This window comes from Populus euphratica, unplaced genomic scaffold (genome assembly GCF_000495115.2).
Source record: "Populus euphratica unplaced genomic scaffold, PopEup_1.0 scaffold1.1, whole genome shotgun sequence".
Lineage (NCBI taxonomy): Eukaryota > Viridiplantae > Streptophyta > Magnoliopsida > Malpighiales > Salicaceae > Populus > Populus euphratica.
The window spans coordinates 5,666,935-5,681,707 of NW_011499845.1; the positions used below are offsets into that span (position 1 = coordinate 5,666,935).

General features: G+C 34.3%; 1 protein-coding gene across 1 annotated transcript; it reads right to left on the reverse strand.

Moving 5' to 3' along the window:
- Positions 1–7,512: 7,512 nt before the first annotated feature.
- Positions 7,513–14,773, reverse strand: LOC105124158 (chaperone protein dnaJ 15-like). The gene is made up of 11 exons (XM_011024054.1): positions 14,261–14,773; positions 13,063–13,186; positions 12,396–12,478; positions 12,110–12,221; positions 11,925–12,029; positions 11,745–11,795; positions 9,215–9,304; positions 8,990–9,098; positions 8,757–8,905; positions 8,618–8,671; positions 7,513–8,043 (listed from the first exon to the last, which is right to left on the reverse strand). The coding sequence occupies exons 1-11, from the start codon at positions 14,392–14,394 to the stop codon at positions 7,831–7,833; spliced, it is 1,224 nt and encodes a 407-aa protein (XP_011022356.1). The 5' UTR covers positions 14,395–14,773; the 3' UTR covers positions 7,513–7,830.

Consider the following 14,773-nt stretch of genomic DNA (forward strand, 5'->3'; position numbering starts at 1 on the left):
GCGATTCCTCGGAGTATTTTTTGCTCTATTTAAGTTCTGCAACGAGGAAACTTATTACTGATGATGAAGACAGTGATTTTTGCTCTATTTGAGATTATTAGGTTAGAAAACTGTGCACAGATGATCTGGACCACTAGCTTTCAATTCATTGATGATGAAAAGTATAGTTAAGGAGACCAATTACAAGTTAACAAATTGGTTTGATCAACTATGTATAGACTTTTAATTTATTGGCTATACTTAACACTCAACTTCCATAGTGGACAAGTCCCAAGTAACCACTTCGTACGTGGCACATGTCCCATATTTTCTACTATATATAATGTTGATGCCGTCTTCTCCATTACTTTGATTAAACATTCTTTAAAGAAAATTTGCACTTAATTATAACCATATCGTTAATCATCTTAATTATAAGCATCTGGCACTTTTGTAATCTTAATTTAATGCCATCAAATGAATTCAGTGGAACGAACGACCTCGAGGACACCGTGTCTCTGCTTCCTAACTGATATCACAACTGCTAAATATCAAAATGCCCAAATTATTTTGACCAAGGAGTTTTTTAATTTGATTTTAGGTCTGAATCAACTGGAACATACACGTAAATAAATAAATAAACCTCAAATTTTGCAAAACATAACTCCCTTTTTCGACCGTTGACATGTCTTTTGTTTCCATTTTTAGCCCTTTGGCCCATCTTTCTTTCTCTCAAGTCCAAAGCTACTGCGTGCCCTGGCTCAATCTCAGGAGCCGAGACGCGCAACCAACCAGCCACCACCACCACCACCCGCCCACCATACTCACTTTCAAAAGTCAAAACACTGACCCTTGCATGCAACATATTAAATACATGCATCATAGGATCCATGTCGTAAAACAACTAGATACATTCAAGATCGAAGTAACACTATATATCAAAGTCCCAGTTCATCATGGCCCACGTGTCACCATCTCACTTGTCCTGCATATATTACATACGCATGTTTCACACGATACATACATATAACTTTTTCTCTCACTGTTATGTCTCCGCTCTCAGCCCTCGGCTCTGTCTGTCTCTATCTCCCTCCCCCCACTTATGATGGTGGTGGAAGTTTTTTTAATGAATTGAAGTCAACATGAGAAGCTGGAGATTTAGCTTTAGGTTTAGCTAGTTGCTTTAACTTATTTGAGAGGGCAAGCATACTGTGTGTGTGTGTGGTGTATATATATAAAACAAATAAACAATAAACTTCACGGGACTGGCTAGGAGGGTGGAAAATCAAATATGAATTGAACGAAAATGAATGTTCAGGTGCTTACAACTATATATCATGTGGCCCTGTCATTACGTGCTGCTGATGATGGTGAATAATGTTAAGGATGTTTGCGTGATTGACGTTGAAGTCTTCATTGCTATATATATTGTTTATTTATGCCAGAGAGATCTCGCCGAATCTCAATAAGAAAGTACCGTTTGTATGGAGGTAAACTTTTTTTTTTCTAACTAGCTATTTAGAAAAAAAATCGTTTTGTTAATTAAATAATTCTTATTTCTTACATTGAATTTCATGTATAATTGTTTTTAAACTTATTTTAATTTTATAGAAGCTAAAATCATCTGTTTTTATTTATTTATTTTATATATAAAAATCTATCCTATAATTATTAAAACTACGAGAGAGAGAGAGAGAGAGAGAGAGATTTTTATCTAATTTTTCTAATAACCCACTTGAATGAGAGCATAAATAATTTTTTTTTTACTGACTTTAAAATAGATGTTGTAAAGATCTTTAGAAACGTGTGGGCATGAAAAACTTATTTTTCACTACAAAATCAAAGTTATATAAATCTGTGCATGTGTTTTACTTGTAAGAGAAACTAAAAGGTTAGGTTATCATGATCAATGGTTGTTATGTACATGGCTTTGTCGATTCCTTTTCTCCTTTTTTAAATTAACCAAGGATTCCTTTTCATCTTATCTAGTTTATAATTAACTACTGAGATATATAGAAGGTTTAGGATCTGATGGGATAGTTGTAATGACCCGTTGGTGAATAGTTCTATGTGGGGTCCGCTATGTTTAATGAAATCCCTAAAACGGGGCTTAAATGTTGTTTGATGACATTAAGAAGATTTAAATATAATTATAATATAGATAGACTGGAATCTCTATTAGCTTAGAATAATGGTTTCCTAAACCTGATCATCTTTGCTTGTGTTTAGTAATATAATATTTTTTAATAAAAAATATTTTTTTATTTTTAATATCATCACATCAAAACCATTAAAAAAACATCCAAATAAATTTAATATTTTACAAATAAAAAATATGTTTAAAAAACATCCAACTATACACTAAGAAACCATTAAAAAAACACCCAAATAAAATTAATATTTTACAAATAAAAAATATTTTTAAAAAACATCCAACTATACACTAAGAAGGATAGTGGATCCAATGATGTCTTTTCAGGGTCTTTCTTAATCCCGGGAAGGTTAGAAAGAAACCAGAGGTTGGACCACTAACCCCACCACCCACGGGGGCTTGAGGAGTAAGTACTTGTCACTTTGAAAATAAAATGTACAAAAGCATGCTTCTCAACTAAAATACGAGTAGTCATACTCATAAAGGTTAAAGAGTTGCCATGTATGGATGATTGCTGGGACCAGCACCTGTGCCCGGTGAATATTTCAACCGCTGGTAATGCTATGATTTAACTTGTTACCTTCGTTCATGGAGTATATCCAAATTAATCTAATAGCTTTTTTTTTCTCTCAAAAAATGCTTTCTTGTTAAACCCAAACTTCCATCTTATCTACCATTTCCTCCATTCAATGTTTTCAACAAGGAAAGAAAAACATGGAATTGATGAAGGGACAAGTTATAAATAAGATATATAATTTTTTGAAATCATATCTAATTAATTTCATTAATAAACAGGACTAGGTTATACTTTACTTGTTGATATATAAATGAACAGTCTTTCATCACTGAAAGGTTAATGATTCCGATAAACAATGATAAAAATGACACTTTCAAGGATTTTCAATTGCCATGTTGTGATTTGAGGACTAGCAAAACCATGAGCAGCAGAAACCTCTAGTCTGGATAGCACCATAGCTAATTAGGTTTGGGTTCCAACTCACAAGCTAACAGGTGAATCTAGTTTATTCAAGATAATGATATTTTAATTTATTTTAAAAAAATCAGATGATATCGTCTTGGACACCAAGAACACTTAAATGATGCTAATATAGATTAAAAAAATTAAAAAAATAATTATTCTAATCAAGTTAATACATACTAACAAAGGACAAACCCTAAAAAAAAGAAATATTTAGGCCTAGCAAAAGCATGAATAATAGAGTGAAGATGCGTGGAAGGGAGTCGGGAGGCCGCCTTGGTTAAGGAAGGGATTATATATGAATTGTCAAAATGGGTGGGTTAGCAGAGGCACAAGGATTTCTCCACTGATGGAGGGTGACGCATGTGAGGGCAAATCTAATTGGTCTCGCCCTCTTTGAACGAACTTTTGGTGGGACAATGGGGACCACATGGGAGCCAATGGCCCACAGGAGAGAGTCTTAAGCAGCAGCAGGGCGTGGGCCTTAGGTAGCTAGGGTGGTGAAAGGATTGTCCAATCAGACCTCTTCCTTCACCAACATCTGTCCTCTTCCTTCTTCGTTGATGGTTTACACCTTCCAATATAAAAAACACTTTTAGGGGTCTTAATCATGCTTACTTTGTTGGTTGATTGAAGGGATGCCGATATTATCATATAAGATCACCCGAATCATGTAGGTGGCCCACCAAAGTAGTGCTTATCAAAGAAAATTAACCAGTGAGTCTATAGATAAAAAAACATTATTGGAGAAGGATTATTTCAGACATGATCCTATCATGTTAGAACTCCATTAACTTTCTAATCATCCTTGTTCCCTTTCGCAACCATTACTTTGGAAGCATCCATAAAGGATAAAAAGATAGACCCAATGTGACTTGGTTTTCAAGTTGGAAATCCCTTTTCATGGATATGTTCATACCTTTATTCTTTTTTCTTTGTTTTCCCAAACATTGTAGGTATGATTTAAATGTGTTATTTGGTATTGTGGTGTGGTGGTAATATTTTTAAAGTTTTTTTAAATATTTTATAGTTTTAATTTCTTTTTATATTTCTGAATTATTTGAATCAATTAATATTAAAAATGAAAAATATTATTTTAAAATAAAAAAAACATTTTTATAAAAAGTAACATGTAACACCCTCTTAATTCTAAACGCATCACCATCGACTCTTTCATGTATTCCAAGTGATACTACCTACCTCATTTAAAAACTAGGTAGGAAAAGGAGGAGTGTGGTTGAGTGGAGTTAGCTTTATGTCATGTGAGGTGACCCTTTCTTTGCCTATCATACTAAAACCAAATTCAAAAATTAATCATACTGTTAACATGATATTAAGCACTTATGCTTCGACTATCGTCTAGAATGGCTGCCGTTTTAAGGAAATAAATGATTGCTATATGAATCCCATCAAGCTTTTGTGTCTGATTTTCGTTCCTTTTTTTTTTTTTTGGTCTATGAAATAGAAGCCAGTGAAAAAAGTTTGGAAGTAGAGAACTTCGGTCAATCAATGAGATAAAATAAATGTGCTCTGGATTCTAAAAAAGCAAGACACTAGACGGCTACACAAACACACCAATATATAGCATCCAGATCAAAGCCATGGGGTTGGGAAGCATCAGCACATGACATGACAAGAACTTATAGTTCACCAATTAATTCCTTTATGTTAAAGTTTTTGTCCCTTGTATTCTGTAGTCATTAGTCTATGCGCAATTCTCGCTACTTCAATAAATAATCACACTTATATAGCATGGTCCATCTATTACAATGAGCCCACGTTGTAGTTGTGAAATAGAATTATCATGCCGTATCATCACAAGGAGCAAGTGGGAAATTTAGATTGCATTTACTTTTATTTTATTTAAAAAAAAACAATGATTTTTTTTGGAAACGCATGTTTTCTATTTTTTTTTTAGAAAATTGAAAAAAATCTCAATAGTTGTTTCTCAAATTCTTCATTATAATTAAAATAAGAATCTTGTTTGATTTACCTAATATTTTATGGACATTCATTTTAACATTTTCAATTTAAGTCAAATAAGTCTTTTGTTTTCTATTCTAAAAAAATATATATATAATAAACATATTTCCTTATTTTCAATAAAAAGTAATTTTTTTAAAAAAAAAAAGACATAATAACACAACCTTATGTTTTAAAAAAAAGACATAATAACACAACCTTATGTTACTTTCAAGGCTAAATTTATAAGTTCGATAAATTAATTGTACCAACAACCTTAAAATCTCGTATATAACAAAGGTTAGAGTACAATACTCTTATCTAAGAGTAACCCATCCAATAAAAATAAAACGTTAATGAGAGATCGTTGTTTGATCCACATGCCTTGTTTGTCTTTGATATATATATATATATATATATATATCACGAAGAGTTTCGCAGACTATACTGTTCATGTGTTAAAGATTTATGTTGCCTAAAATAAGCGAGGGTAGTCGCTAGCTTACAGGACCCCGAAAGAGTTTGGTCTCCATTTATAATTAGTAAATTCTTTTTTTTTTTGGTTAGTTTTCTATCTTTTCAAAAAAATTCTAAGAAATTAGAAAGGATTGGATCAGTTGCCAGCAAATGAAATTCTCATACCACGTGTAAAAAGGCAACAAGAAATTCAGAAACCTACACAAGACTGAACCAGGGAATCTATCTTAATCAATATTGGATTTCATCGAGTTCTTTGGTATAACTTGTAAGTTTATGAGTGCGCTTGTGGGACTTGGTCTCTAAATAAGGGTTCAACATAAGAAAAAAAACATAAACACAAAGGAAGATGGGTTCAAGCAGTTCATAACTGTCCTGTGTGCTTATTATAACAAATACCCTCACGTACCCTTTAGACAATCCTTGAGCACTTGAGGAATCTGTCTGGTGGAAAAATCCAAGTAAATACAAGAATCTAACCGCAGCTGCAAATTGGTTTTTAATTCAACACGTACAGGTCGAGACAAGAAGTTTGATATTCTGGAGTTCATGTTCGTTGTGTTGTGTGCATCAAGTCATGGATCTATACTTTTTGTCTTAAACAGATAAACTAAGATGGTCCTGTTCTACGTATTACCCCATGATCATCGCAGATTATTGTTTAATTTATACCGAGAGTAAATTATAACGTATTCTCTGGATATATGTTTAAGAAATAAATATCTTCATCCTTTTATACGAAAACAACTAATTAGTCATTTGACTATTTTCGACTGTCAAATCAGTAACAAAAATAGGGGCCGGATAGGGATTTGAGCAATAGAATTGGAGTACTTAGTTATAAATTGAAGAGATAATGCTTAAGTTGATTCTAAGCCATTTGTTTCTTAAGATTAATGTAGCAACTAAGCTTATAACATGCACTTTCTCTGGGCTTGACTGGCTCTGGCTATACACGCGGAGTGCCCCCTCTCCAATCCCTAAATTTGTGTGCATTCCTAATTCTGAATTTAATACCTTCTAGTAAAAATCCTGAATCACAATTATTGGGATGTCCCTTCGAGAACGCATCGACCTCGACATTTAAACTAACCTTAAGGCAATCATATGACGTGCCAAGCTCAATACATCTCATGTTGCTGACCTTCCATTAATGAAAATGATTTCGATTGATTTTTCCTTAAAATGGCATTCGTAGACTTTTTAAATATTCCTTTCTATGACAAGTGTACCTTATTTCGTCGAACAAGTTTCCCCCAGATTATTTTGTCAGAAAAAAGTTCGTCATCAATACAACTGTTTTATACAAGACGCTTTCCTGACGAAAATAAGTTATCTCGTTGGGAAAGACATCACTTGACGACATTTCATAGATTAAGCAAAGCCATTTCTGGTGCCGGCACGAAATTCCGCCCGTAAGTACTATAAATTGGCAGCAGAGGTTCGTCGTGAAGGCATCGCAGATGAAATTTCATTCCTGTTGCTTTTCCAGATAAAATAGTACAATTTTGTGTTTTCACAATTGTTTCAAAATTACACCGCCATATTTGTTCGTATTAGTGATGAGTGGAGAATTTTTCTGACATATACAGATGTTTTAAATACAATGTTACAGAAACGCCTGCAGATGGTCTTCATTCGAGGAAATATATAATATATTTATTTAGAAGCGAGAACATTATTGAAGTAGCTGAACATCTAGTCACTGGTCAGACACAATTGAATGATCAAATCGTCATTTATGTTTAGATAAATTATGAAAAACCATTATATATATATATATATATATATATATATAATAACAAAAAAAAAAAAGTAAGACCAACTTGGGCTCTGTTCAGCAATCTATATTTTTTAACAAATATATTTTTTAGTTTTAAATTTTTTAATTTTTTTAAATTGTTTTTTATCCTAATATCAAAAATAAAAAAATATTTTAATATAACTCCAAAGAAAAAAACAATTTGAAAAAAAAAAGTTCCATTTCACTGGACGCAATACAACAAATGTTCAGGTTTTACATGAACTAGGAAGATGGGCGAATTTGAACTAAAACTATACATGCTATTACATACAAACTTGAAAATTACAGATACATATCAGAAAAAGCCATTAATAAAACACCTCCGTAAAACCTATAAGAGGAAAAAATTATCAAACAAAAAGTATTAGGCGCAGGTCTCTGCGTGCTAAGTGGATGAAGTACTTCAATCCAATAATGGATATCTAGTCAGTCAAATCCCTCGAAACAATACAAAATCATCTAAATACCTTTTGAAGTCTACTTCTTTTCGGACCCTTTAAGGCTCAAGTTGAACCATTTCTTTTTGGATGACTTATCCTTTCCATCAGATATTCCATCTTCCACTGGACTCCCGGCTTTTGAATCATCACCAAGAAGTTTGCTCGTACTTCCATTACTTAAGTAGCTCACCGTCCTGGTTACGGTGAAAGAGGCATGTATGCTATCCCGCTGTTTCAGCAGCTCATCTACCTGCAGCAACCAACATGATGAGGTCAGCCAAACAAAAAGAACCTTTACCCTTAGCATAAAGTGTGACCAGAAGATACAGAACCAGAGTAACCTATGCCAGCTATGATTCAACCATGATAAAGAAAACAATACTTGAGTTCCGTTATCACAGATATCAAATACTAAGTTGGCAGGGAAAACCGATTTAAACAGAAAGCTTTTCAGAACTTGCAGGCGGCAAGAAGTTGACTCTGTTTGTTTACACGGTGCACCTCATAAACAAACATAGTCTAAGAATAAGAAGCTACCATCACTTAATATTCCTTATTCGCCTTTCATTTATCATATAACATATCTTTTCTGAAGTGAGTAAAGAGGACATCTAAGGTAAATGTTGCAGTATGACGAGATGATCTTGTTCTGCTCTTGTAAATAACCCAGCTCCGGAAAACAATTCAGAGCAAATCTACAATACATAGAATGCATATATGCATGCACAAGTAGAGCAGTTGTATTTTATTAAGTTAGAAGGCAGATATTGCAAACATGTAGAAAAACACCATCTGACAAGAGACATCGAGGTTTCATAACATACAGATTGCTTTTCCTGGCTGTATCTGTTGGTTACTTCCTGGAAGCGTGCCAAAGCCTACAAAACACCGTAAGCGAATTTCAAGGACAAATGGGCATCAGCAAATAGTGAAAGAAGGCACATCAATAGAAGCAGATTCTACCTTTCTGTACTCTGTCTCAAATTGGCGTAGCTCATTTCTTTTTCTAAGAATTTGAGCCTCAACATCCTTGAGCTTCTCTGTGGTATCTTCATAAGTCTTTGAACAAAGTGCCTCAATTGTGTAGCTTGCAGTCTTGAAAAAATTATCTCCTGACAAAATTCAGTGAATGTCAGACCGATATAAATTCTGCAAGACAGCTAATCCATACTCAAAAGACACAAAATAATTCCAACCATAAACAGCGAATATATGAGTCCCAGCTTTCAGTTCTGAAACTTCACAAGGTTGAAGACCTTCCAACCTTCTAAAGAAAGCAGCATCGGGATCCTTAGCTATAGCTAACTGCAGCACCATTGTGTAGAAAAAGATCACTTCAGACACTTAAGAGAAAAAAAAGTAACATCCACCAAAGTAAAATGACAAGGAAAAAAACTATGTAACAGGATGGAACCTCATACCGCATTCACAGTTGAATCCATTCTGTACACTTGAAAATGTAAGAAATACATCCCTACGGATGTCACCTTGCCAGTTTTCTCACTTTCTTCCTGCACAGAGATGGTAATATAGTTAGTTTTGTGGAATCCACAAGTGAGTCAATAGAGATTTGTTGATTATGACACCACTAGATTGTGACTAATTTCAATTCAAATACATGTCCAAGTGGCCCAAGCAAATACGCTAGGGTGATAACATTTTCCTGGGAGCACATTATCATAAGAAATGGAAATTTCATAAATCCTAACAGTTGTTAAATGCTAGGACGAGATGTCATTGATACCAAGGAAATCATGGAACTCAAATTGAACATCCTGAGAAATCTGAAATGAATAAGCAATATCTTTGCATTTGAACAACTAAAATAAGTTCATAAGAAATGAGGCAACTGCAATCTAGTTACCAAACTCGTGATGTTTGAGATAACATGCTCCTAATATCCTTAGTTAGAAAGACAAGAAATTTCTAGATTTTCCTCATTAAATTACACACAAGTCCAAACGCAAGATAAAATGGTAGCATTAAACAGCAGGTAAGGGATGTAAAGGGACAAGGCTAATGAAATGTTTGCCATAACCAAGATCAGTTCATCATATGACATAAAGTCCTAGGCACTCTGATACCTGAAATTGTCAAAAGAGGAAGTAAAAGGAGAGACATAAAACAATAAAGATACAGGAAGTTAGGCACCTGTGTCGCAACACTTATATGCTATCTGTTCTCTCTCTGGATTATAATCGCAAAGCAGCTTGACAAACTCACTTGACCGCAAAGCAATTAAGCTTGACCCAAAAAACTGATCAAACTAAGCATGTACCGCTCAACACAGAGGAAATGCTAAGCCAAACTTTTTCAAAGATATTTATAATCCTTAGTAAAGGATAAAGCCATCCCAAGAATGTCTAAACAGCCTTCAAATATATGTTACACTATTGGAAGGTGGTGGTTGAGATCAAATGTTTCAGTCTAAACCAATTTTTTGGGAAAAATATTGCCTTTTTTCCTGTTAGCCATTTCTTTTACTTGACATTTGAAACTTCCAACATAAAGAATTTCACCCTAAATATCAAAGGTCATTCAGCAGCAAAATGCAACAAACATTATTAGAAAAAAGTTATCACTGCAAAAGAAAGAATATCAAAACAATTATGAAGATATGCTCAAGTCATCTGATAGAAGGATCTCATCACCAAATGTTCAAGCCACGATTATCTTCCTGACTAAGAGAATGCCATTCACACGTGTCCAAGAAAATTTAATGATGATCAACACCTTTATCATCCACAAGTTAGTACTACCGTTTCATGAACCCCCACATCCTCCTTTGGGGTGCTTCCTGATGCTCTCATAATTAATCAGATAGTAGAGAGATGAACTAGATTGTAAGTACAACCCTTTTGGCTTCCAAGGAGTATACATGAGGTAGACACACTTTTGGCACATTTCTTTTCCTCAGTGGTTGCTAAGAGAAAAGCCAAAAAGAATATATGTTGAGGGAAAAAATAATCCATTAAATTCAATAAGGAATCACCTTACCCAAGAGCTCAAGGAATCCAATAATCCCTTGAATTCAATCTGTGATTTTCTTAAGGTGAATCGTAATATGCAACCTCAGATGCATGTTGTCCACACAATCTCAAAGCTTTATAAAGACACTTTCAAGGCTCACTTTCACCACCATAAAATCAAGTAGCTATGAGTGGTTCACTAAAAGCCCCACAACAATCCACCATTACCTGTCAACAATACTACATAACAGCGAGAAAGGAAATCCATATACAGTGGATAGCCCTATGGTTGGTACAACTTGCCCAATAAACAACTTTGAACTTCTAACTTCATTAGGAAGCTATATGTTCCTCTCTGTTTCTTCTTTCCTCTCTTCTATCCACATCTCTGACTCTTCATTAAATCTCTTTTTTCATCTATTATATAAATTATTTACTATTTGTTAGTTTGAAAAAGTATAATCTGTTTTGGTATATTTACTGGTGAGAAAGGATTAAAAATTAACTTATGCTGCCTGAAACTACAAAATTACATTATTATGTTGCAAAAATTAAGATTCAAAACCTCAAAGGGTGCCTTTTAAGTGGTTGGAAATTGATATTCAGGGTGTAGTGATATAGAATTTGAAGAGTTGTTTTGGAACTTGGATGGTTTAATAGGTAGTAATTGGAAAAAAAAAAAAAAGTCATAACAACAAGCCCTCGTCATAAGAATAAGCAATATTGCCATCCAAAGTCATGGTAAGCAGTAAAGATATGGCAATAAAGAAACAAAATGTTATACCATGAAGAAAGGTACAAACTTCATTCATGCTTACTTTATGGAGAAAATATGGCAATTAAAGCTAAAACAGCACAAAAGTTCTCTAAGCTTTCATTCATAATTTTATCAAATAACACAACAGTCCAAAACTTTAAAGATTTTTTTTCCTTTAAGAAATACAAACTATAAACATAAAGGAGTGCAACAAAATAATAGTACCTGTAAGGCCAAACCATAGCCACCATTAGCTTCTTGCTCAAAATAAAGCAACTGCAAATCAAGAAATGCAATACAAAGCTTGTTATATTTGCATAAAGAACAGTAGTGGAAGCAGATATAAAGTGGTGGAGCGTGGGACCAAAAACTCCTAATATTCATTGCACTTGGAACTCAAATAACCTTAAATTTGCTTTGTGCAGTTGAAGTTACTCTCACAACAATCCCTGCCTCAGCTTGTTGCTCATCTATTGTCACGCCAAAGAAGTGGGCACACTGTTTGTCCACCTGCAATTAAGCTCAAAACAGGTCAATAAAAATGTAAGAATATGGTTATCAGTTGTACCAGACATAAACATCACAAGTACCTTCCCACTAACTGATGTACCGACAGGGAGGGGTCTGACTGTGACAGTTCCGCTGAGAGCTTCTTCAAGAACATTAGCAGAAATTGTAGTCTTGATTGGGACACCAAGCTTGCTATACACGATGGAATAGGAAACTTAAAAACAGTTTAAAAAAGGAATACAATAGCCAAGGAGTTGAAACTCAACTGGCATCAGTGTTCCTTTCCCATCAAGAGGTCTTGGGTTCGAACCTCTCCTTTGAACCAAAAAAAGAATACAATATCCAAATACTTCCAACTCAAATTACCTGAATAATGCAGCAAACACAGTATTGACAGTTCCCAGATTTGACAAATCAATTTCCATGTCGACACTTTCAACATCCAGAGCCTGATTAGAAATAATTATAGAAGTCCAAAAAATTAGGACAAGTCACCATAAATAAAACACATAACATGCACACATTAAGAGAAGACAGAAAATAAGATCAAATATCATTCCAGCTTATATGAATTGACAAGTTAATAACTCTAGAGAGGGTTAACATGAAACATTATGCAGTGCAAAAAAATGCAATTATTCAGAACTGGCAGGAGAAAGTAAATGAATGCCCTTACATCCCTTGAAAACCAGACACACGCAAAGTGGGACTGCAAATATGGCCAAGAGAAAGCTATTACCAAGTTTATTTGTCTTGGTGCTGCACCTCTATTTACTGTTATCTTTTAGGTTTCACTGGCCATTCCTCTTTTTGGTAATTTCAGCACTTTATAAAGTGTGCCGTAGCAATCCTGATTGATGTCTTTTATAACTCCCATAGGGTAGTTCCAGTTTAATGTGAACTGCACAAAAAGGCTAATCAAGCTACTCTATCCTGTATCATTTTTCACAACATGGAGCACTAAACATTTCACATTGAAAATATAGTACAGAATTACAGAGACATGGACAGAGAGGCAACTACAAAAAAGCACCTCAAAACCTGCACTGTCATATTGCCTTCTCTTCTCAGGGTCAGATAATATACTGTAGGAATATGTAACCTCCTTGAAAAGCTCTGAAGCTTCAGGGTTACTGGCATTTTTATCTGGATGATACCTGTCCAAGTATAATTCTTAGTTAACACAAGATTGTACGCAGGTTGAATCAATATTGACCAATAACCTTGTCATTTAACAAATGATTACCATACAACAAAAATGGGATGTTATGCAACGAGCATGAAAGATCTTGCAAAAGAGAAGAATATATGGAATTTGGCAAAAAAAAATTCCAATTATCTAAAAGAGAATATAAGAAAGGATTTGATGATGAGATGTATAGATTCTCTTTCTTATGGAATTCCAAAGCATCTTTTCATTATCACATTGTCTAAATTGAAAAGAATCTATAGGACTTTGTTATTATCTTATTCCATTTATATCATGTGGATATATAGATTCGAAATGTTAATCGAGTGGAACTCGATTTTCAATATATCTGAAAACGCCAATAAGGGTCAACATGTACAATTTCTAAGGCCAAGCATTTTACAATTAAAAGCAGCCTGTTACTCCGTTTCAGTAGAAGACGAAAGGAAATGAAGGCAAGAGGTGGGATGAAAAGGAAGGACCATTTGTAACTTGGTTCATTTGCCAGGATGGAAAAATCAAGGGAAAGCAATTTCATCAATTCATTGACCTCAATCTCCCACCTTTAATCAGGCTGATGGCCTGCATTTACGAAACCCATTTTGGATGATAGCATAAGAGAGCACACATTGGGATGCAATGAATCCCATAGCAATCAAACAGTCCCCACACAACATGAATGCATCATACTCGTAGATTATTCAATTTATTCGCATGCTTAAAATGAAATTCCAGCTCGTGGAGTTGCTATCTTTCCGCCCGGGGGGGGGGGATGTTGTCTGATAATATACTGTTCATAAATCAGCTCCCACTGTTCTGATTCCAATTTTGTCACTTAATTATGCGATAGGAGCAACAACCCAACAACAAATTCGGTCGAGTAAATTTACATAATGCTGTATTCAAGCATGGTTCAAGGAAACAGATTTAAGTCAGAAATCGCAAATTAGCAGTGCCCATTATTAGCTCAGAAATCACATACAACAAGAAAATCCAAAAAAAAAAAATTGAATGGTATAGTAGTAATAAAGAAAGGGCATACTTGAGAGCAAGTTTTCTATAAGCACTTTTAATCTCCTGATCAGTAGAATCCCTTGATACCGACAGCACTTCGTATGGGTCTTTTCTAAGGACTAGCGGCGGTGCTGATGTACTTTCTGTCTTCTTCGAATCCATCTCTCCACCAACTTGCCCTTCAGACTGTCTTCTCTTTTCTTCTTCTGCTCTTAAAAATAAAATGCAAAAACTCTTCCCTCTTTCTTTGTATACAGTATTCAAGAGAGCGGGGTTTACTTATTCTGCTTTGAATCTGCAAGAACCTAATTGATAAAGAGAAACACAGAATTCAAGCACAGTTTTGGATCCCTAATCAGTTTCTCTCTCTCTCTCTCGGAAAACGAAAGCGAAATTGCTAATATAAAAATAATAATCGAAATTGCAAAAGATCCAGATACATTTAATGATAATAATAATCCTTTTCTATTTTTACTTCTGCTTCAATTCAATTACATTCGCTCATTGATTTTTATTATCTTTTTTTTCTCTTTGGGGTCGT

Coding starts and splice junctions, on each gene's coding strand:
- LOC105124158 (XM_011024054.1), bottom strand. CDS start 14,394: ATGGATTCGAAGAAGACAGAAAGTACATCAGCACCGCCGCTAGTCCTT. Junction 12,479..13,062: donor ATGACAGTGCAGGTTTTGAG/GTGCTTTTTTGT, acceptor ATTTCTAATCAG/GCTCTGGATGTTGAAAGTGT. Junction 12,222..12,395: donor GTGTTTGCTGCATTATTCAG/GTAATTTGAGTT, acceptor CATCGTGTATAG/CAAGCTTGGTGTCCCAATCA.